Source organism: Pezoporus occidentalis, unplaced genomic scaffold (assembly GCF_034315485.1).
Source record: "Pezoporus occidentalis ecotype Australia unplaced genomic scaffold, CSIRO_AGI_Poc_V1 ctg331, whole genome shotgun sequence".
Classification (NCBI taxonomy): domain Eukaryota; kingdom Metazoa; phylum Chordata; class Aves; order Psittaciformes; family Psittacidae; genus Pezoporus; species Pezoporus occidentalis.
Genome location: NW_026915280.1, coordinates 43186 through 68098, shown reverse-complemented (window position 1 = coordinate 68098; position 24913 = coordinate 43186). Strand labels below are relative to the sequence as shown.

Here is a 24913-nt window from a genome sequence, read left to right as displayed (position 1 = left end):
GAGTTTTAGTTTCTGATCACAATACACACTCATGATCATAGAGCTGCTTCATGCAGTCAACTGAGGGCGTATTCTTTGAGTGTTTTTTTAGGGCTAGCCTTTTTGCTTTTTTATTAGGAAACAGCAAATTTCTCTAGGAAAATGCATTTTAAAGACCAGAAATCTGGTTCTGTTTAAACAGCCATTCACAACAAGAAACAGTACATACAGCCTCTCTACTGATTTTCCTGGTATTCTCTGACTTTTAATTAAAACATTTTTCCCCCTACTTTCTGAGTTTGGACATCTCAAATCCTCAGCCACCTCAACAAACATTGCAGGCAGTTTTTTCTCTAAATGAAAAAAAGAATTTAGCTTAGGACTTTTTAGGAGACTTAAGAGTTCATGAATGCTTTTTGATTTTGGAGTCCCTTCTCAGTCCAGGCAACATTTATATCATGTGCAGCAGTAACACAAACATTCAATGATATACTCTACTGGTCTTTAACCCAGCTCAGGGCAAGGAAAGTAAATTCAGTCTGTATACAATTCAGTCTTTGACCACTATAAACAAGAGTGCCAATTAGAATTACAGCTTTTGGATTTGGACACATGTTCATTACACTCTGATTGAGACCTTCAATTCATTTCACACAGGCCACTGAATAGCTGTGGGAGTGTAATGACTCTTGTTCACTACAAATCTGCTTTGAATTTTAACTGGTAACCCAAAGGTGAAAGAGCCCATCATCCTATTGCTAGTGCAGCCTGTGCCAGCCAGAGTCCCCTTCCCAGTTATAAGAATTTGGTGCCACTTGGATTCTGAACTTCTTACACACATGCACACACAATTCCTTGAAAAAAACATCCCTCTTTCATTTCTGTGGGATCTAATGTAAAGGAACAAGTAATGACCCATTCATAAGGCATGGCTGTTTGTACCAATCAATCAGTGGGGCAAACACGAAGTTAGATGCTTATTTCCTTCCACATGCAAAGAATCTGAGCTGAATTTCTTCAAGTAAGATTTCAAGAAAGCATTTATCACAGCCGGTGCAATTACAGAATTACCTGTGAAAAACCACAAAGGCTGAGGGATCTAATGAATAAGTGGAAAACTACAGCATAATATCAAACAGAATGTCTACAGCCAAAATATTCCACCAGTTAAAGGTCATGTATTCCCCGCCTCGAGGAATAGCACACCACACTCTGAATCCAGGCAGGTGAGAGCTTTGCCTGTATTATGTGAGAGTATTTTGATGAACATTCCCAACTCATTTTGGCAATGGGTGGCCAATATGGCAAAGTGTTTCAGTCTGGTTCACAGTAGCAGTTTACTACACCCATTTCCTTTTCCTCCACTCTGTATTGTTACCTCTATCATTAAGCTTTTATCCACTCATTTCTAACAAAACAAATATATTCACTGTTGTTTAAAGGCTCATCTACATTTCTTGGGAATTATTTTCCTCATCAGTACTCTATTAAAAGTTATTTCAAAGTAAACTGGTGAGAGAATGAGCTTGAGACTGTGTAGCATTACATCATGCACCTTCTCAAACCAGGTAAAACTCAGCAAGAAGTTAAAAAGGAGAGATGTATTTAAAACCAGATCAAGCTCAAGCTGCTAAAGCATAATAAATTGCTCTATTTTAACTGACTGAACTGTGCACACTTAGAATACAAGGGCATATTTCATCTGGGTTTATGCAATTGTTCAGTCTATTTTTCTACCATTTCACCCATCACCAGATGAGAGAACTTGTCAGGCAGAATTGTAGTTAATGATGTTTAATGGTGGCCAAGTCCGACAGACTTGTTTATTTCCTTTCTTCTTTTTTTGTTGCCTTACTCTCACTGAAATAATGAAAATATTACATGAACAACTTCTATATTATTTGCAGGAAAAGCTTCCATTACCAATGCTAGGTAACATAAAGCTTTATCTGATTTATACAGCAATCTATATAAATCTACTTTTATGTTTTATTTGATTCCAGCCATTAGGCTGTGCTAGGAAGTAATTCTAAAATATATATCACAGTGGCAATTCACTGTACTATACCAAATTAATCTACATAAATCTATACCTGTGTTCAGGGAACCAGCATGGCAACATCACCAGTATGGAGGAGGAACAGATGCCAGTAATTCTACTTGTAGGCTTTCTAGGAAGTTCAAGCTTTTTGTAAACCACTGAGCAGAATACAAATGTCCCCCACTGGAAAATTCCTCTGCCTAAATTAACTGTATCATCATTAGCATAGCTCTTACATTTTAAATTTTAGAATATGAAATTGCATATTAAGAGAGGTATTTCCTCTTTATGACTGATCTAAAGTCAGAAAGCTGGAGCACGAATGGGCTGTTTGGAACAGAATATCCTTTTAAAAACCTGTATTCCTTACCGATGTAGTTTCTTATGTAGCTGAAGCCAGTGTGCTTTGCACAGCTGAATGAGGCCAGCTGGCAATGTAGGAGCGTATCAGTATTCTGACTGCTTTTCTTTTGTTTGAATATTACCTCAGTGGCCCATACACTAAACGATGTGAACTTGATGGGTTTGACTATGACCTCAGCTAAACTGAACAATATGAAGCTGGCACATCTGTAATCTCAGGCTTGCTATTTTTCAATTTATTTTTCACCTGATTTGTATTAAGATGTGGTTCAAATTTTAAAATAAAAATAAAAAGGGCCCTTCTGCATTCCAAATCAATCAGCAAATGCTGGTATGCCAGAAGGCAGGCTTCATCTGCCTCTTCACACCACATTTGGTAGATCCCCGACTTATGAGAGCTTGATTTCTAAATGTTTATGCAGAAAGAAATGCTTTACACATCCGCTCCTTCTCAGATAGCCCACAGGGATTTCTGGCAATATTTTTTTTTCCCTGCCTTCCAGGTTTTCTCCCTGCGGACACATAAATACATAGTGACAGCAGGAGTAGACTCAACTCACAGTGAGCAGCATCCATACATATTATTGCTATTGACTCCATGAGATAAGCTGGACATCTGTCTTTACTTTTAGCAAGTTCCACAAGGATAAACATGCACACGAATGTGGGCTGCCCATGGACGGTTTACTGGTGCTCTTTTATAACTCCATCCCACTGCTGGGCTACTGTCACTTTTGTCTGAGCTGTATTTCAGCCTCAGGTCACAAGAGTTCAGAACATAGTCAATTAATCAAATGATTTCTATGAACATAACTGCGGTTCAATAACTGTTTTGTATTCAACATAACCAAAGAAATGAGAGGAGGAGGTTAACGTGGAGATAACTAGGTTACGTGTGGAGCTTTAAGCAGCAATCCTTGATTAGCCATCATCAGACAAGGCATTTTATCAGTGGAGCTATTTTATGTGAGACAAAAGAACAAACCCAGGACATTTATGGCCTGATCCTGCTCTCAATAAGGTCAAGACAAGTTCTTCCATTGACTTATGCCTACTAGTTCATGATCCATGATCCTGACAATAAAATTAACATAGCAGCAGAAAAAACAAAAGAAAGATACAAGACCTCTCTCTGATAATGCACTGTGTTTTCATGAGGAAAGATACAGGATTCAAGTCTCTAAGGTGAAAGAACTGCCCCCAAGGGGAGGGGAACTGAATATGGGACATGGCAGCTAATACGCCGAAGTGATGGGGAGAAGGGTATTACATCAGTGCAACAGTTTACATCTGTTGTATCACCCGCATGAGGTGACAATTCCAGCAGGCAAAAGCAGAAGGCCCAAATTCCTCGATCTCTGTTGCCCAAACAGGACCCATCAAACAGGTGGGAAGCAGTGTGCTCAGCCTGGCAGCCACCCATTCAGGAGGGCTTTTCTCTGTCTCACCTTTATAAAAGTGCTGGGATTCTGCTTCCAGTCACCCAAGTCTGTTAAAAAGGGGCCGAAACAAACCCTTTAAGCAGCGTGAGAATTCTTCTTTTTAATGCAATAAAAAGCTATAAATACGTGCTTCTAACCACTGAAGACAGCAAGCTTTGGAGGGCTTAAATGGAAAAAGGTTGTTTAGATTGAGCCAGTTCTGGGTATGGCCACACATGTCAAATAGTACTTCACTTGACAAATGGTCCCAAAGAAATCTATGGGGCCATCCACGGAATAAGGTGGCGTTTGGTATGAGTAAGGAGATTAGAATCTGGCCCTTGCTTTATTTTCAGAGAGATTTCAAACATGTGCTTGTTCTAATTTTCCCTTCCTTCTAGGATTGCTGGTATTCACTTGGCCTGGCTTTAGAGGCAGAGGGATGTGAAAAACAGCACCAGTGCAAAAAAATTATAAACTCTCTAATGTATGACCAAATAGTGTGTTTTTTCCCTCTGTAAAATATGTGGCATAAACGAATTCCACGATGATGCTATGTGGTATAAAAGTTTTACTGGCACTCGTTTGGGATTACCCGCATAACTCGTTTGTGAGTTCACTACTCATGGGTAATGCACTCATCCCAAATGCATGCTAAAAACCAGCTTATGTAAAAAAGTCCTATTAAAAGTTTAACAGAGATTAAACTAACATTTTTTTTTTTTACAAAGCCTTTTATAGTACAGAGGTTCACAGAAATTACAAAAATCTTACTCTATAATAGGCAATGTTTTCATTAGGTTTATCCCAAACATCCCATATTAAATTCCATAAATTCTCAACCAGTGACATGTATATCCACTCTGCAGTGTTATTTTCCCCCTCCCTATCCCTAACCACACCTTTGCGTTATACCATACACATGTGGCTGCACCCAGAGAACACAGTGCCTTGTACTAGGTCAGTACAAAGACACAGTATAAAAGAGTCCTTGCTCTAGCAACTGTGTACAGTGGAAAGACAGTGAATGGGGAAAAAAAAATATTATTCTATTTACAGACTGAGAACTGAGACACAATTTCCAAAAGGTCATACAGGAAGTCCTTGTTAGAGCTGGAATTAAAATCAAATTCTCCTGAGCACCAGTCCACTGCCTTAACAACAAATTCATCTTCCCCCAACATCTGTGTTTTTCTTCATCCACTGTATTCCAAGCTCAACCCTGTACCATTTAAACACCTTTCTTTACTACTGTGATGTGATGAGTACCTGTCTTGATTTAAAGCATCACACACACAAACTACACAACCAAACAAGCCATCTCATAAGGAACATGAGTAAGGTGATCAGGCCACGCACTCAGTGGGTCAGGAAGAGACAGTAATAACCATTACCAACCAACTGTGCGAACTTAGGCTAAGGCAATTCCTTGGCCCCACAGAGAAAGGTGAACAAAACCAGGAACAGAGCAGACGCTGACTGCAGAGTTAAGATGATTTTCCTCAGTTTTATTTCCTAATTTCACCTGCTTTCTTCTCTAAATATTTTCTGACTCATGATGATACATGGCAGGATTATACAGGCAACAGCCATGCCTCCCACACTGCCACATTCAACCTGAAATAAGACCAGCACCCAGAGAAGTTCCTCTGGACACTTCCATGCCTCCATCTACACATCCTGCTTGGACAGCATTAGGGAAAATTTGTGTATTAAATCTAAGATTTTTCTTTCCTTTTTTTTTTTTTCTGGAAAAAAGAAATGGAAAAGAGGCATAAAGACACATCAAGTACCTACTTTTTTTCCTCTAAGTAAATATTTCCTCTCAATTTTCACTTGAATATTCTGTGAAAATTTATGACAAAACTTTGAATTTTAGGCAGTGTTTTACAGAAAGTATTTTCATATTAACTCACATATGAGAGAACTCTAGAACTTGGTATTAATTAAGATTAACCCTTAAAAGAATCACCTAATTTGCCATCCTAGCAAAAAAAGTGAGATTCATATAATTCCGTTGGTGAATTGCTAGGCATATGAGCGTTAAGGCAATACAGTTATTTCCTAGGAAAGTGGAAAGATTAAATAAGGAAGAACACATTGTCCTTCTTATTTTCAGAATGATTTCCTACCTAAAGATAGACTTATCGCTTGATTTTCAGTCACTTCAGAGCAAGTAACTTTCTCTAAAATCCAAAGGACATACCTGCTATTAACAATCTCAGCAGTGCCTAATAAAAAAGCACTTAAGCACAAACTGTACTTAATTTATAGGATGCGTAGCTGTAAGTTATCAACCCCAGAATCCTGTGCAGGAATTAAGTACTCAGGTTTTCTTTACTGATTCAAGTAGGATTTTTATCCCTCAATTGTGCAGCAGGGAAAAATGAGTCAAGGCAACCCTGCAGCAAGAAACTCCATCATGGAGAGAGAAGAGACCCAAGTCTGCTCAGGGAAGCTGGAGAGGCAGAAAGTTTAGAGACTTTCGGCTATTCTCAGTTGCCAATACAGGAATAAACCACGTCATCTGTTTGCACTGAACTCTGTAACAAAGCTATCAAACTGATGAAAAACTTTTTTTTCCTTTTAAGACATAGGCAAGTACATTGCTGAAACAGCTTACAGCAGGAGTGGAAAGTGTCTGAATCAACACAATACACCAGGTGGGCTGGATAAATGCTAAGAGGAAAGTTATGGGAAGAACAAACCTCCCTATTCTGCTTAGAATATATTAAAAAAGAAATGTCAGAGGACCAGTCAGTCTGGGGAAGGGGATGGAAAGATGGAAGGTAATAAAGCAATAATCTCAAATGCACCTCTGGAATTACCCATAGTCTGCAGTGCTCTGCAGGGATTTTAAAGAGCACATTTAGAAAATTTGTTAGGAATCAGGAGAGCAGGGTCAATAAAGTTAAACTCTGTCAATAATCACTCTGTAGTATGTACAAGGATCTTCCACCACAGTGCCCAAGGGCTACCCCTGAACTTAGAACTGAACTTTTCAAAAAGACCTGTTTATTGCAGCAAGTCATTTGAGAAAATCTAACTATGGAAAAAAGGGCTAAAAATGAAGCTGTTCTTTTAACACCTGGGACCAACACTTCTTCCCCCCACCTCAAGCATCTATGAACCAAGCTGCCAAGAGGAATATTTAATTAACAGTTTTTAAGTCATTAGCCTGGCCATAACAGCCCCTCGTGTGGCTGCAGGGATCTGGGAGCTGGTCACGCATGAAAGACCAGGTTATCAACCACGGGGCCCAGTGCTGTGCTGGCTCATCAGGGCACCCTCGTGAGGTCCAGGGCAGGATGAACTGGCTTCTCCCACAACTGGTTGTCCTCACACCTCAGAAGAGTGAGGACCAGTGCGTCACGGTGTGTTGTAAGGGTGTACTTACACTGTTGTAAGGGTGTACTTACAACACTGCGGTAATGCCTCAGGGTGCTGTTCAAGGGGACATGCCCCATGCACCACTGGGGAGCTCCAACCACCACTGTTGTCCCCATGGTCACCCTCACAGGCACCTTCAGACAGCACCCCAACCACAGGCATTATGGATGTCTTGGTGTACGGCCTTCAGGAGAAGGGCTATAAAAATTCACTGCAAGCTTATGTTTTACTTGAGTATTTACTTAATGCATGTGTTCCAAGTTAAGAAGCCCCCAGTCTCTCTTCTACAAATCAAAACATTGTGGTAGCATAGGATGCTATTAATGCTGGATTGCTACAGATACCAACTGCCTGAGACAACAAGCCACTTGATGTGGTTCACTCCTTGTGAGAGTATCTATGGTGAAAGGTGAGTTGTGTGCTACACAACATCAAAGAGTGAAATAAGTAATTTCTTTTTAAAGAGAACTACCCAAATCATGCATGTTTTTAAGAGAGCTACCTAGGAAGACAGCATTCCAACAGTCTTGTTTATTGTTAAGTAACTCCATGGTATTAATCTGCAACAGTATGTTACCAGAAACAGAAAATGCCCAGAAGTATTTGATAAACATGACTCTTAAAAAGGACCTGTAACGTTCTTCAGATTAACAACTCTAGTAACTTCACTGAGATCACTTTTATAACAAAGGTTACCAGGATCCTGCTTTACTGTTAACTGATTCAATTTATCCAGCAACACAGTAAGGCAAACAAATGCACCACAGTTCACACTTGCAGCAGATTTAGCTTTTGGGTATCGAAAATACACACTTCATGACAAAAATTTCAGGTTTAGGTTAACTGCTGATTTCAGAATATCTCACAAAGGTGCACTTTGCCACCCTTCATACCAAACAAGAGTTTCTCTGCTGCTTTCTAAATGGCCTCCAGGAACTTGCACTTGCCACTGAAGTCCTCACCTGATGAGGCATGAGATCACAGACACATGAGATTACAGCCAAGAGCTGGCAACACAGCACACTTGGGTCTACCCTCACCCTTCCTCTTTCTCCAGCAGGAAATCCTGTTTCAGCACAATTTGAGGATTTTGTTGACAAAACCCCACTAGGTCTCCTACAGGTGCATGCCTGCGAGCGCCAAAACACATCAGCACCATCTGGACTGAACTGAATGCACTTGGGAACTGCTGGAGAACCCTGAAGGCTGCCCTGAGCAGGCACGGCAAATCCCAGCACACAGTAAATTAAGAAACTGTGCACGTGTTTCTGCATGGGAAACATGACAGGTTTGTGACAAACAGGCTGAACACTGCTCCAGACTTTGTGGGACTGGGTGGTCACAACTGCTGAACAATCTGCAGTTGAAAACCTTCAATGTTTCATTCTCCGTTCCTGCTTCATTTTGCTTACTTATGCTAACCAAAACCTCAGTGAAATCAACTGCAGTTTGAGGGACACTAAACGTGCACTTTCCTGAGTACAAGTTCTGGAGCTGTAAGTGATTAATATTAATAATGGGAAAAATCTGTCATGTATAAACAATATAAACAAACAGTAATAACCACTTAAATTTGTTAATCTGAGAATTTCTTTTCTCTGATTCTCTTTCATAAACAAAATATTTTTTCATGAGGCAGTATCCATTATGTTCATCCTTGGTGTAGTTACAAGGCAAAAAATGTGGATTATTGATGAAATAGATCATAATGACTCTTCCCAAGCCATTATCATTTATCATTTAAATGTGCATTCAATGAGCTTTAATCTGCAAATTTGTCACGATTGGGAGCCATTACAATTTAACAGATTCATTGTGTTTGCTTTATTCTTTTTTTAATGCAATGCATGGTGTGTGTTCTGTAGAATACATGTGAAGTAATTTTACCTATCAGAATAGATGTTTTAAAAACTTGCTACAGATGAACAACAGCTGTTTATTAAAGCCTTCAGTCTCTAAAAACACAAAAATGCTAGAAGACCATATAGTTACACTAATAAACGTCCTGTAAAATCTTTGTAACAAGGTATATTGCTCTTTCTTCTGAAAAGTCTCAATCTTCCATTACTTCTATGAACAGTACCACAACCAGTCAGATCTGAGATTTCAACTACATAAATTTTCTCCAGTCCACTAAATAGGAACTTTTTCTACTGGTTGAGATAAAGCAAACAAAATCAATGAATGCTCTTTCACTAGTATTAATCAGCCTGAAATGTGTACCACACATTTCCAAGAATCCAACCAGTATCAATCCTTGTGTAGTTGTTTGTTTTTTTTTTCATTCACAAGATCAATTAATAATAATAACAATGGTATGTAACACTTTGGCTAAAGCAAAATAGCATGGGAAGTTCTGTATTTTGGAGAAGGAAGGTGATACTGGATTTTTAGCTCAGTGTTTGCATAGCTGCACGATTTACAAAACTGCAACTGGCAATATGTGAGCTTTTACTGGTTTCTGGCTACGGCAGATTAATTCCATATCCAGTTTGTATATAATTCACGTAACACCTTTTCTCTACTCAAGTTTTGTAATTTCCTGAATAAAATCCCTCTGAGAGTGAGCTGCAGACTCTCTGAGCAAACTCCCTTGCAGTCACCACGAACCCTGAGGTTTGCTTTGAAAGAAGACATGATGGGTAAATGCAGAAGAGCTTAATCAACCCAGAATTCAGATAATCCTCTGGTTGCTATCTCACTTTCCTTCCTGATATTGTCCATGAATGCTGTATGGTGGGAAGGGCTCCTCAGCCAGGCACAAGGCAAGATGCTAACAAGAGATCAGAACTATTCATACCACAGCATGGTTTACCTCGTGCCTTTTCTATTTTGCAGTGGGCTGCTTTGAACTGGTTTGGGGTGGGGACACGGAGGCAAGTGATACGCACATCTGACTGACAGCTGTGCCAAGATTAGTTGGAAACTGTGGCCTCCAAAGTGGCTGTAAGACATTGTGCTCCTTCTGGTTACACAGCCTACAGCCCTGCCACAGTGCGACTGCTCTGGAGCCGCTGAAAGCTCACCAAGGCACTGCAGGGTTTGGAAGCGAGGAGGCTCTGCATGCTCTGGGAGGTGGGCTCCAACTGCCCCTCAGGCCATGCCTGCAGGCTGCCGAAAGGAATGACAATGCTGAAGGCTTTTCTCATTATACATTGCAATTTTTAATTCCACAAAAAGCTAGAAGTTAGCTGCAGTGACACTACTGCACTCTGCCCATGTGAGGTGCATGTGGGCACGTTCATGCCACCCTTAAGCACTGTTTGCCCTATGTTCACATACTAATGAATTATTTATGACTTTTCTGAGGATGGCTTACTTTTGCCTTAAACACAAACATTTCCAAGCATTAAAAGCTATGCAACTAAAAATAAAAATAGGAATCATCTGTTGGGCTTAACACAAAATAGCCTGACATAAAAGGAAGGATTTTTTAACAGCACATATCTACTTTATAGCACTGGTCTCTTAACTTTGTGCTTATGAGTTAGGGAAACAGCCCCTTGGTGGATTACTTTTCATAGTTTGCTCAGTAATGTGTTTACAAAGCCATTGTTACAACTAGATGCTTATATATTTTGATATACAGCACACACTACAACAGTACATCTTTAGAGATTTCATGCTTATTTAAAAAAACCATTTAAATGTTTCTTTACCTGCCTCCCAGCAAAACACAAGCTTATTGCCTGATACTCCAGGGCTCCACAGTCCAGTCTGACAGTAATTAAGGCTGAATTAGTGGTGCTTTGCAGGAAATGGTAACAGTGGCAAGTGTACAAGATGGGCTGGATTCATCTCGGACAGCAACTCCTCTGAAATAATCAACTTACTCTAGAAATTAATTTGACACTAGAAACTTCAAATGATGGTGGTCTCTATTTCTAACTGACATTCCTGAAGCATATAACTGAGAGCCTGAGAAATATTAAGTGGATTTTATTTAACTTTGTTAGGAAACTGCTCATCTACTCACCCACTCACCCACTTTCTGCCATGTATCAAGTCAACAGTCTACTCCAGAAACCAGTACTTTGTTAGGATGATACAACACATTATTTCAATGCAACCTGCATTTGCTTAATGCTTACCCAGCATGATAATGGACAGTATTGTCAATAAACATTATTGCTAAACAGTGCAGTGAATGATACAAAACACATTACCCAAAATGTTGTGGTTTGAACACCTGTAATATTAACTCTGTTCTTGTACAATACACCAATAGGTAACAATCCAACACCTTGGTAGCACAGTCTAAAGAAAACAAAAATGTATTTTTCTGCGCACTCCTTCTACCTGAATTTGACTCCAAATATGGTCAACTTAATGCAAAGATTTTGCATTGTTTCAACACTAAGCTTTGACCAAACTATCTCTTCCAAAACTTAAATGCTGTCTACCTATAGCTGTTAAATTTTTCATATACAGTACTTATAATGCAATCTGATTCTGCAGGAGTTATCTAACTGTACAAAGCATCTAATTCAACAGCATCTATTTCTCCATTAAGAAAACTCCTTTATCTGATATGTAAAACCTATGCGTGATTTTTGGCTTTTTTTATGTGTGCCAAGATGACATCAATCGCTACAGGGCCTTTACAAAGAGGGGCTTGTGGCTGCTAGGAGGCAGCATCCCCCTGTGTGATGGGGGGATATTCTGGTCCTTCCTCACCTTGGGATGGGGAGCACAGCCCTCACAGCATCCTCGGGACACTCAGGCGTTCAGGGAAAGCCACAGATTAACATGAGATGGTGTGGCAACCTGATCTTCAGGATTATTTTATTTTGGGACAAGGGGAACTCCTGGATAAATTGGAAAAAAGCAGGAAAACCTTTATGCAACCCTCAGCACCTTCTTCCTTCAGGTCACAGCTGCATTCTGCTCTCCATGGGGAGAAAAACCAACCTCATTTAGCAGTGAAGGACTTCAACTATTATCCCCTTCTGACTGCTGCATTGATTAGATTGGAAAATGAGTAACTTTTATCATACTTGATCTGAAATAGCACTATCTAGCTTATGTTTATCCCTTTACATCTATAGAACAGATAATTGCATGGATCCTGGGAGTCAGACGTGTCACTGTGATGTCTCCTTTGATCCCTGGTGTCAGGTTGAAGGGGAAAAAAATAACCTGTGATTTAACTCTGGCCACTGTCTGGCTCCTGCTTCTGGTCTGGTCTGGGTGGTTTAGACCTTTGTGAGTGCATGTCTGGCTCCCTTTTCACCATGCAGGTTTGTTTGCTGCCACCTCTAATAGTAAAGTACTTTGAATTGCAAGAGATTTTTGCCTAAAAAAATTGAAGACCTGGTTTTCTGGCTTTGTTTGGGGGTTGTTTTTTTTTCAATTCTCTTTTTTTTTTTTTTAAGTACAGGGAAAGCCAGATCATTTCAATTAAGCGTCTTGTCTCTGACAATTGTAAGCAACCTTTCTTCAGTTCAGTGCAGCAGTTGCAGTTTTAAGTTTCTCCCTGCTTCTGTCAGGTTCTAATTTTCAAGGCCCCGTTGCCATGGCAGCAAGTTGGAATTTTAATCCAGTACTAAAGGTCAAGAGAGGTCACCGGTTTCAGTTCCTCTCCAATCTTCCCATAAAGAGCCACAAAAAGAAGCTGAGATAAAGGTCTGACCTAACAAAAAATTCCAGTCTAGCACCCAGCCAGACTTGAAGCTGTATGATTTGTATAGGCTTTCAAATTTGTCTGGAACTATTGAAATTCATGCTAAATCAAATATGGGCAGCGGTGATTCGCATTCCTCTCTCTCTGCAGAAAAGCACATAGATGTCCTTAAAACAGTTACATACATGTAATTTATCAGGGAGACCCAAAAAGCCAACATCTCAGCAGAGTCTGACAAGTAAAGAGCTATGAAAGCAATCCCTCATTATTGGAGATACTTACTACTTTTGCGGCCTTACAGCTGCATTTCAGTCTTCCTTGTCAATATGAGGTACATGAATAAGCATCTTTCTTTAAAGATCTTCTTGTGTACTAAACAAGACTTTCCAGTAAGGGACTATTTCCTGAAAGCTAAACTACCTTCAGATTTTGTTTACTATTTATATCTAGAAGGATAAAATGCTTCCTGAAATTAGGAAATCACTATTTGCCAATTCTCTAGGCCCCCTCCCGTGTTTTCCACAACACGGATTTTAATTAAGCCTACTGGAGTAAGGCTACAGACAACTCCTCCAGAGCTGTATCATTTTTTTGGGAAGCTGCAGTTACAACACTAGGCCTCACAATGCATTTTTTCTGAGCTGCATGGACACAAGTGAGGGAAGCAGCCATTCCTCCAGGAATTTAGAACAGTAATTATCCCAGCAGTGGGGAATATTTCCCTTTTTCACTGTTTGGGAGGATCTATCTGTAAGGTAAAGCTATTCTGAATCTGTGGCTCCAAGGGCTATCCAAGACAGAGAATAACACAGTGAGCATGGCCTGGCCCCATGGGGTGCTGTGAGAACTTCACTTCATAAAAAATAAGCCCTCTGGTCAGAAAATTGCTAGGCTTTGGAGGCCTGCTGAGCCCTCAGCCCAAAGGATAATGGTAGCAATATAAGTTCCTCCGGATGGAGAGTGTAAAGCTGAGAAAAATGTGGTGGATTATTGAGGTTGTCAGAGGGATTCAGAGGAAAGATGCAAAGGATTAAGTTGTGATATTATGAAAAGTGGCTGTTAGTCTTACCTAGGATATTTAGGACACAAATAGGGAGTTTGAAGCTCACTCTAGTATACTGAATGCCAAAATTCCTGGCAAAATCCATTCCTCTTTCAAGGTTATCACCCATTTCCGATTATGACTATTTTGCAGCGTGGTGCAGATGAATCTGGGTGACAATTTTCTGTTTGTTTCAGGCTACTGAAGTCTACAAAGACAGTAAGATATGATAGCAAGAATGAAAGGGACTAGAGCAAAGAGCAGCAGGAAGAAAAAGCCAGAGACAGAAATGGTTTGGCTCTGAACCTGACATTTACTGATAGGTCAGAGTTACGACAAAATGGAGTAGGGTGAGGTCGAAATGATGGTGGCCAGAAAGCCAAGCAAGAAGTTAGTTTATATTCATTTTATCAGCAAGTGCGCAGCTCACAAAAACGGGTGGGAGATGTACAGTGTGGTAGCTTCCTCTGATCTATCCTGATTTACGTTTTCACATTTACCAAGTACATTTGTTTTTTAAAATGAGTATCTGAGGTTTCACTGGAATTCAGAAGTGATTCCATCCCACAGAATTGTAAAGTGGGAGGGTAGTTTGAGACTGGCCTAAAGACATGAAGGTACAACATATGCTGCTTCCTGTGGAAAAGCTCTTTAAATACAGGGAAACCTGTGGCAGATTTGCAGTCTAACCAGTTTCCAAAATGGGAACGGATATGTAGTGGACAGGGAAATACATCCTGAATAGAAACATGTTAACGTGTGTCATTTTACCTGTCTCTATTATTCCCACTCTTCAAAGGTTGCAGTTCAGTGGCTGTATACATTTTGCAGTGATGCAGTTGTGCATCCTACTTGAGAACAAAGTATTTCAACTGCTACTCATTAGTTAGGGCAAATAAATATTGAATTTTAGTGGGGGGTTATATAGTGTCAGAGGAAATTCAAATGGTTCAATGCTCACTTGAGTTGCAATCAGCAACACTGGCAAGAATGCAGTTAGGTTAGTTTGTTTCAGGTGTTCTTAAAGGCAGTAATTATGTAAGTCTCTGACTGTCAAGAAAAATTATTCAACATTGATCAGCAAAATATAAGAGAATTAATTTAGTTCCATTCCCACAATCTTTTAAACTGATTTATAAACATGTCAGGGAAAAGAGATCATGGAAAAGAATGCATTAGGAAGTAACTATTTTGACAGGGAGGTTATGCTGTATGTGAGCCAGCTGAATGAAAACAAATTAAAAGTCTAATTTAGAAATTATTTTGAATAATGGGCTTATCTTCAAGGATACAGGGCTTTTAATTACAGCACTGGATTTTAACGTATTTCACAGCAGCTGAAATATTTTGTAAGCTTGCTTCTACAAGCAACTGTCCATACGAATTGCTTGTATGTTTTATTGCCAATTACTTAGTACTTTGCTCAAAGGAAAAGCCTGCAGCAGTGAGGAACAAAATTATAATCTTTACTCACTATCATTGCTCCAAACCCAAGAACTTCTGAGGCAAAAGGATGCAAAGCAAACTTCTAAGTAACAAAACAAACCAGTAAATATGAAAGATGAATGACATCTTATCAAAATAGACCCTTCTGTTTTCATTTGCTATTTGTCCCTTTAATATGGGGCACTGGAGCTCTCTTAAGATTAATGGAGCTCCAATTACATGCCACTGTTGTTTCACTTATCATAATTCGTACACGGCAGTGAAAGTCCCTTGTATTCATGACTTTCCCAGTTTACCCAGGGGGAATATCTTTGGAACTTCCTACTTCTAACAAACAGGCAGTACTTAGTCTAATGATCAAAGCTTGCCACACTCACTAAGTGAAAATGAACATATGCAATGAAAGAAAGCAGGCTATCAGCACTGGGGGATCAACTGACCCTCTTGTGCTTTAATATGATCAGTTAAAAACTGCAATTAGGAATAAAATTTCATCTTCTTCAGTGTCTTACAGCTGGGCTGGGTTGTGACTGGAACTCAGATACAGAGTCTGATACATACACAGAAACATTCTTCCTATTCCTATGGATTTTACACTTTCAGTTCATGTGACTGAACTGGAAATAATGAATCAACATTGAATGAATACCAGTGTTTTAAAACTGATTTCTTTCAAGGTTAAGAATTCATCAGTGCTTCTTGATTTGAATGTTCTGAATAACAACATTACTTGTTGTCGCATTATCCAATATATGATCGTTGGTGTAAAATCCACTTGATGTCTGATTACTCTTCATAAGGACCTCACGCTGATTCATTTCAAACCTTGAATTACCTTTAATTCATAGCTTGAACATGCTGCCAAATTTTGTTTTCCGTGCTCGCAGGTGGCTGTCCCTGACATAGTGGAGAACTTCCAAAAAGCCATTAGATACTTATGAAAAGCAGTTAGATGTCAAGAAGCACATTTCCATTTTCCAACAGGCTTCCATCAAGTATTATGATAAACTTTGGGATTAGACAAGTACTGGTATTTACTGAAAATTTTTTAGAACCATGAAATGAAATCCTGGCTCAACTAAAACCAGTGGTGAGCCCCCTTTGAAAAGTCCTTGCTGAAATATCACGTAAAGAGTTTTAGCTGCTTGTTTTGTTTTTGAGCCCACTGTATTTAGCTGTTCTCTAGCCCCCACATAGGTTGCGTATCAGTAAGTATGATGGATAACAAAAACTCTGTAAAGTAGGCTGATTTTTTCTTGTCCACCAAAATTTGCTGCTCTAAGTTTTTAATGGTTTCCGGTAGTTCACTGAGCCCATGAGAAGGGCCTTTTAATACTGTATTAATACAGTAAGTATAGGAAGTAATTTTATGACAGGTGAAGAATACCATTATGATTACATTCTTCTCTTTAGCTACGCTTTTATGGAAACTACTCAAGACTACACTGCAGTATGATTTTGAAACACAGGATGTGCTTGATTAAAAAGGTTCTGGGTAGTTTCCAACTGGACAGAGGCCAAATGCTAACAACCAAAACAGAACAAAAGGACTGTGTGTTTGAGGATGACATACTTGCAATGGTAATTATATAACAGAAACCTAAATCACAAGCTCAGTTTGCACTCTCAAATTCATAGAAGTTGACAGAAAATCCTTCTCAGTGCAATTAGTTGCACCTTATCTGTTCCTGCTTGCTATGCTCCGTAATAAACTAATCAGAGTAGACTGGCTGAAAGCTGACCGCATAATACCCAGTGGAGACATACAGTGAATTTGAAATGTACAGAAAAGGAAGCCAAGTGCTGTAGTTTTACATAGCCTGATTTCAGCTATAAAAATTCACCACTGTATACACAAGCGTGCACACATCAGTGTTCAAAATTTTATTTTCCAGGTTTTTGAGTAGATATTAGGGTCTGAGCTTAGTTACATATGCAATATAAGTGCAGAATTTAGACACAATGCCAATTACACTACCTTCTATTTTACCTGCTGTAAAGCACTGGGGATTTGGATTCTCCAGCATGTGGATATAATAAAATACACCGGAATAGTATAAAAAGCTTGAAATTTGTATTTCAGAAAGCTTTACTTAGACAAGACGTTACGCATCTTGCATCCCCCTACAACATCAAGACGCTGGTCAATTAATCTACCTTACAGTATGTTGCCTTCATTCTGCCCCCTATAAGTATGCAGCTGAAAGCTTATCTTGCAAAGACTATACATCCCCTTGGCATGATCTTCCATGATGCCAATATTTCTATACCTGACTTCTGTAGTGACATACAGGCAGTTTAGCTGCCTATATTCTTATTCTGGAGGAGAATATATTCTTATATTCTGGAGCAGAGCATAGCATCATGAAGGTAAAGAATCTTTCTTCTCCATGTATTGCTATGCATGCATGCATGTCATGGTATAATTCTGTGACATGGTAAATGCAAGCACATTACTGCCAATTCCTATGGATTTCTAACAAAGCCTATGGAATCTGTAAGACTGTCACTAGGACCGATGTAAATGGAAAACATAAGTTTCACTTGAATTGCACATAAACTTATAGAAGTTGGGAAATATATAGAAGTATGTCCAGGTTGAAAGGTGTCCAACAAAGCATACAGAATAACAAACCCAAAGTCCGTCAGATTTGATCAACCTGAAATACAGGTAACAGATCCCACTGACAAAATATATAAGGAATTGGTAGGCAATACAGTTTTGACGTCGGTAAGATCATGCTGTGTGGTTGACAGTGCAGCAACAAATGTTACTGGGTATAAGATGGACTGCAATTTTACTCATATACTCCAATATTCATGAAACTGACCAATGTTAGAAAGATTAAATCCTTCTTAATGCAACTGCAATCTGATAAATACTATATTATTAAAATACACAATGACTGCAGGAGCTGTCAATCTACCAGGGTTTATTTGTACTGCACTATCCAGCTCTACTTGATACCGTTACATCTTTCCACCCCACTCTCAGCTTTAATTTCATTATGTCCTCAAGTACTGTAATTCCCAGTGAAAGTGGCAGTGACTGCACACGCAGATCTAAAGAAACAAATTGGCCTTGTAATACCAAGTCTCACAGTGGACTGCCTTCTAACCTCCCAAAGCCCTATGGAAATTCTTAGAAGCTGCCTTAACAATTTTTCTGCAGTAAAAGAGAAAAAGTGATAGTAATGGGTTAGCTGATCTTCATTTGGAAGCTAAAAATAAAAGTAGCTTTATTGCAGCTCTGATCTCTCATGTGTAAAATCTATCACCTACCATAAGAAGGCAGTTCATTGCAGCAGAAATCTGATTGATAGTACTGGAACTTTAGATCAAGCAGCAGAACAGAGAGCAACTGGTTCATAAAATGTACTCAGTGTCTTCAGGTTTTATATCAGGCTTCCTATAGAGAGCTTTGGTCCCATTAAATGCACTATATACCACTGAGCTCTGAAGCACTGTTCTTTTGAAATTCAGCTTATAACTATAAACCATGATTGACATGTCTATTACTGTTGGTTACAAACTATTGAAATACTGTATTTTATGGTATACACACTAAAATATTTTTCACTGTGGAATCCAAACACACTTAGGAAAAAATAATTTTAAGATGCAATAATTTTTTTTTTTTTTTTTTTTTACTTTTATTATACTATGGAATGTGCTTGATGTTAGGTTTGGATCACTCAGATGTGCTGAAACACGAATGCACCCATTCCATTACCAAGAACAGTGGGTATAGTTGGCTGGATTCTTTAAGAAACAAAAGCCACTACTGGAAATCAAATGGCAGAGGACACAATCTAGTTTGTTACTAAGTTTCACAAATAAATGCTATTCATGCAGATTAAACTACTTATCATTAGCATTCCCAGCCAATTCCCATTTAATCTCAACAAAGTAACATTTCACTTCAAAATCAAATTGTTTGTTTATCCATAATTTTGTAAAGCTTTACTCAACAACCTTTAATTCAATGAGCACTTGCATGACTTCAGTTTATGAGTAAAGAACTGGACCTTCAAAACATGGTGAGTAAATCAATGGATTTGGCACCTAGATCTAGTCTAGTCCTGCATTTCTTTTATAATTATAACATACAAATCACTGAACTCCAACAAGTCCTTTCCTATACATAAACTTGCACAAAGAATCAACATATTCACATTAATTTTTAAAACCTGTGTAGGTATCTCTGCATTGATTTTACTTCCCATATAGTGATTTACTTAAAATTGCATCTTTAGTAAATTGAGGGGAACTACTAGAATAATTTTGAAGTAATTTTAAATGAACATATTGTATTTATACAAATGTCAGTTAAGCTAGTGCAGCTCTGTATTCAGTAAAGTGCTTGAACACTAAAAAAAAAAAAAAGGCAGCTTTGAACTGAAATCAGACCCACACATTTTCATAACCATAAAACCAACAACCTACATTTCAAAGTTATTATTTAATTCTTGTTTGTAAATTACTTTGAGATCCTGGGGTAAAAGGAAAAAAAACCAGTTCAGTCTCAACTCACTGCTACATTATTGCAGCCTTAGCACCAAAGAAAAATGGTAATAACACAACGGAGAATTAGCTCTCACAATTTTCAACTGTCATATTTATAGATCATCTGTGATTTTCAGCTGTTTCAAAGTGTATGAAACTGAAGACCAGCTTTTCAACACCAGCTAGTAGAATCATTCTGTATGATGTTCTACTCTCTCTCTCACTGTATGAATGTTAAAATTCCTGCATAATCTGTTCATTGGGTTGCATTTTCTATTGTAAGAGGCTTAGTATCTGATGAGAGAAGCATAAAAGTGATTCAATTTTGGCAAGCTCTACAACTAAAATCAGCATTATTTCTGCTTAATAAACTCATTTTTCAAACATACCTCTGTTAGCTAATGCTTAAAAAGAAGAAACGGTAATAAGCACTGAAAACATAAGACTGGTTTATGGCTAATTTTTAAGGACTACTGAGAAGACCTGAACACCAGGACAAGATTATGAGCAGAGCTAGATTTCAGGTACCTTTGGAGAAATAAGCTCATTCTTTATGATAAATTTAAAATGAGATTTAAAGCTGGAAATAATGATACTTACGACTTTTGTGGCACTGACTTAGTTGCAACTTTCCCTGCTGGATCACTCCACTCTGCAAACAAAGGAAATACATTTTCAAATGTCAAAAGATTACTGTAGAATTAAAATGCACCCAAAGCTGTCAGCCCATCTAATTATACTTGGTTTCACAACATGCCACAATGCATAACATGTAATAAAAAATGGAACTGATCTGCTTTAGCACCATAGAAATTAATTTTTTCGCCTTTGTTTTAATGATGTTAAGCAGAAAAAAAAAAAAAATACCCAACCCTGACTGTTAGGACTAAGATGATAAGGACCTACTTTGTACATTGTATCCTGAGGTCAGATGTTGGGAGTCCTACAAAGAAGAACACACAAAATGTCAGCATTAATGAAATACGAGGAAGAAGGTAAGATATATCTTGGCTTGCTAGATTAAGGCCATGGCATTATACAAACAGGGAAGGAGTGGGACAGGGAAGGGATTATGTGATTGTTACAGCAGCCCCAGTGACAACATTAACTGCGGAGACGGAGCAGCACTGAGGGACCCTTTCCCAGCTCATACAAGGGCTTGTTTGCAGCAGCTGTAAATGTGCATACCCCGTTCATGGAGACACTGCACAGATGGTCCCAGCCACAGTGGTCCCAATCATTTAGAGTTTGGTCATGAACGTGGTCATGAGTCATCCATGATGTACAATTCAGACTGCAGCATGAATGCAACTATGCATTTAATTCAGCACCACTGCCTTTCTTTCTGATCTCACTGCTTGAAAATACAGTAACCTTTTACTGATAGTCACTGCTTTTATTTGGACTGTGAAAAAGGATTTGGTAAAGACGCAGGAAACAGATCTTCACCTGATGGATACTGGTCCAAATCCAGTGAATTCAATGGAAGTACAACAACTTTAAACCGGCAAAGAATCTGTAACACTGAGCATGCTAATTCCAAGACTCTTGTTGGCTCACAGCAACTAAGCTGCTTCCTTAATGCCACGGTGTTTTCTGGCTTATTTTTTCTCTAGGCTTTATAGTGCGCAGTGACTGTAATCAGCTTTCCATCCAAGCAGAGTCTGATCATTTGAAATTAAAGTGTTATTTACAACCTCATCTTACAGCCAGGCACTACTTTGCTGGAAGTGTTAGTTCTGTAGGATGTTAAAGTCATTAAAGCCCTCACTGCACTTCCTCTCAGGGCATTATTAGTTCCTAATATTATACTGTGCTGTCAGTCAGTTCCTTGTGAAGTAAATCACGCCCTAAGAGTAAACATGGCACTTTCAATTTGAATGTCATAGGGACAAATTGTTCTGGTAAGTTCCACCTTTTTATCACACTTTTTTATATATGTTTCTATTTTTGATAATAGTTGAGATAATAATTGAGAACTTCTAATACTGTCCATCTCTGGTTTGTACGGCTTCACAATCTAGCTACATTACATCTAAGATCTATGATCTGGCTAGGTATAATTGATTTAATGTGATGTTCTGAAGAGACATTTCTGTTGCATTTTTTGAAGTAAAACTAGCAAACTTGGAAACATTTATATGCTTGCCTGTTTCCTGAAATGCGAGCTCAAAAAAAGAAATCTAATTTATGTTTTGCATTGAAGTGATATGGTAAAGAATTGCAGGATCAACATCTAACGTGCCCAGAAATTAACTTTGATGTGGATCTTAAGAGTTCAAAGCAAACTTAATAGAAAGAGAAAATCAAACCAAAACTTTAGCTTCTCTGAATCTATGCTTATTCTGCTGCCAGTGGCGATAGTGACAGGCTGCAGGACTTTGACCAGTTTCTGTAGGGCCCAGCAAAACCAGAATACTAAATGGTGTAAATCAAAAAATTTAACAGCTTCCAGTGGGCAAACCCCTCCACGCTCACTGTATGCACACAGCTCAGATTCCACTTTCCTCTAAATGGGTTCAACTGACTTTGATCCAGTTTGCAATGAAGATTATACTCCTGCATGATTATGACTTCTGATGCTTAATGCTGCAGCAGTTAACTGCAGCAACGAAGGCAGTGCTAGAGCAGTGACAATCACTCTCCACTAAAACAAGGCATTCTGGGCACTGGCTTTGGTTTTTTTTAAGGAGCTACAGATACTAGTAATTTCATATGATTTTCAATTAAGTATAGCAGCTGTATTTCTGGCAGTAGAATATCTGCCTAACAGATAAAATCAGTAAGAGGAAAATCACATTCCAGTTTCTAAAACACAGTATGATTACTTGAACCATAATGTCAAGTAGTACCAGCTTTATAAGCTATTTTCTAAGGGTCTGCCTCTAGAAAGAAACTTGACATAGCTTCACATCAGACTGGGGTAGATTTCCCACCATGGGGAAGTTCTCCCCTTCCCCAAACATCAGCAGCTTGTAGTTGTTTGGTTCCCAGCAAGATATCTCTGGCAGTAACTGGGTATGGGCTTGAACTGTAACAGTGCCACCAGAATCATAGCTAGAAGGCAACAATGGAATTTAGGCTAAAGGCATGTTCAAATCATACAACTAAATGATTCACTGCATGTTAGGTGAACTGCAGGTACTCTCCAGGCTTGTTTGTGCTTTTGACGTGGGAAGTGCCAAGTGTGTGCTTTTAACAAGGCCAACACTGAGGAGTGCATTGCACAACTTGGTGTGCCTTTGGAGCATGCACACAGATGTCACAGCACTGCTCACATGCAGGAACATTTTAAGTCACTGTAATTTGACCGTACAGCCTAAACCTCATTATGCAATCAATGACTAAGTAGGAAAAATGACCATTTCAGCCACTGCATTGCACAAATAATAATGGAAAAAGCCAAGCAAATAAAATATATTGCACTTGATGTAGAAAGGCTCTTGTAACAACAGGAATAAAGTTCACTTTGCCTCCACTGCAACTCATCAGCTTTAAATAAGCTGTCCTACTAGTAACAACAATCTGATTGGGAATTTCCAACTAAAAATAGTCTTAAGAAATTTTTTAAAATGAAACCAATTACAAAAATAAACTTGCCAGTGAAGAACACTCCACAGCACAGAATGTTAATTGGGTCACTGGTTAACCTACTTGTACCTTGCTTGGGATAGAAAACTTGGTCTGCTCAGCCTTGCCAGGAGTGTGAACAGCAGTAAGAGGAGGAGGCCAGGAATGGGTCATCTCCTAGGGAAGAAACAAACCATGTTTTTGAAAACAATTCAAATACATAAAGAAGAAAAAGAGGAAAAAAAAAAAATCATATATTCTCCACTGGGCATGAAGATGCTATTGCTTAAGGAAGCATCACCACCCATCCTTATCTGGCAGCATTTGACTACCCAACAGGCAGCATTTCCTGGGAACATGGTGAGGACAGGATTTTCTCTTCAAAATCATGGCCATCTGTGTCTTCATTAGGTGGCAGCTGGCTCCACCTCTGTGGTCAGCCTGTCAAGCTGCATGAATGAAGCCAACAGGCACAGAATAGGGTTTTACTTGCAAAGGCCAAGCAGAAAGGGGCTTCTCCTCCTGCATTGCACTGGATGCAACTCTATATAGGATTGCATGGTGGCAAAATGCAACCTTATTCGATAGTGCACAGTGGCAAAACAAATCAGAAGCAAGTCTAGAAAAAGCTGGAGTGTTTGCAGCTTGAATGTCTGGTGTAGAAGAGAGTGGTAAGTGTCCTGTGCTTCAAAGCATCTCTTTGTAGCATTGGCCATAAGCACTGTGGTTTGCAATGTCACAGCATCAAAGCACTACTGATTCCATTCTAAAATGAGGGATGGAGAAATAAGGTGATTTGCAAGAGAGTTCCACAGAAAGCCCATACTTAACCAGGAAATCCAGGTCTTTGGTGAAGACCTGCCTACCAAACCACCTAAGCAGCACACCTGTTTTCTTTACAGTGGGTTAATTCATCATCTATACACTCATGTTCCAATGATCTTCAAAGAAACCCCCTGGGTGCCCATGGCCAGGAAAACAAGCAGAAGAGACAATGCACGCCCAGCTTTTTCATACTGAAGGCTAGAACTACCACCCCACTGAGCTTGGTGGGAGCACACTGGGGCTTAAGTTCAGACCAGGGGGAAAGTCAATAAAATAGAGAAACTGCGTAAGTGTTGTTTTAGGCAGAGCTTGTAAATGCCCTTCTAATGAGTATGTTTTATGGTAGATGCTGCTCTATTCTCTCTTATCTTTGTTTTTAATTTAATAAATAGTCAGAGAGGCAGTAATACTTGTCTCTGGCAATTTGTTGTATCTTTGTCTTGGTTGTTTTTCTTTGCCTACAAAGCTCAGAAAGGATTCTTTCTTGAGACAAGGGACACAAAGAGCAAAAGAGGGTCTGACCTAGGATATTTTGCATGGAATGGCCATAATCCTGCTGTTTCCCACTGGTCAAACCAAGGCCAGTTACAACAAAGCTTACAAGCACACAAGTTTCTGTAAGTAACATGACAACCACTGCAAATCCTCCCCAAATAAAAATATATCATAATATAATAAAGAAAATGTAACTGTTGTCAAAAGGGCAG

At 39.0% G+C, this 24913-nt stretch overlaps 1 protein-coding gene across 1 annotated transcript in view; it reads right to left on the bottom strand.

The window, feature by feature from the left end:
- LOC134169112 (AF4/FMR2 family member 2-like) overlaps positions 1–24913 on the bottom strand; it is a 154264-nt gene that overhangs the window by 106705 nt on the left and 22646 nt on the right. The window contains exons 2-4 of the mRNA XM_062629366.1: positions 23466–23558; positions 20718–20754; positions 20412–20463 (exon numbers count right to left, since the gene is read on the bottom strand). Coding sequence (XP_062485350.1) covers positions 20412–20463; positions 20718–20754; positions 23466–23555 — 179 coding nt within the window. The 5' untranslated portion in view covers positions 23556–23558. The remainder of the gene's footprint in view (positions 1–20411; positions 20464–20717; positions 20755–23465; positions 23559–24913) is intronic.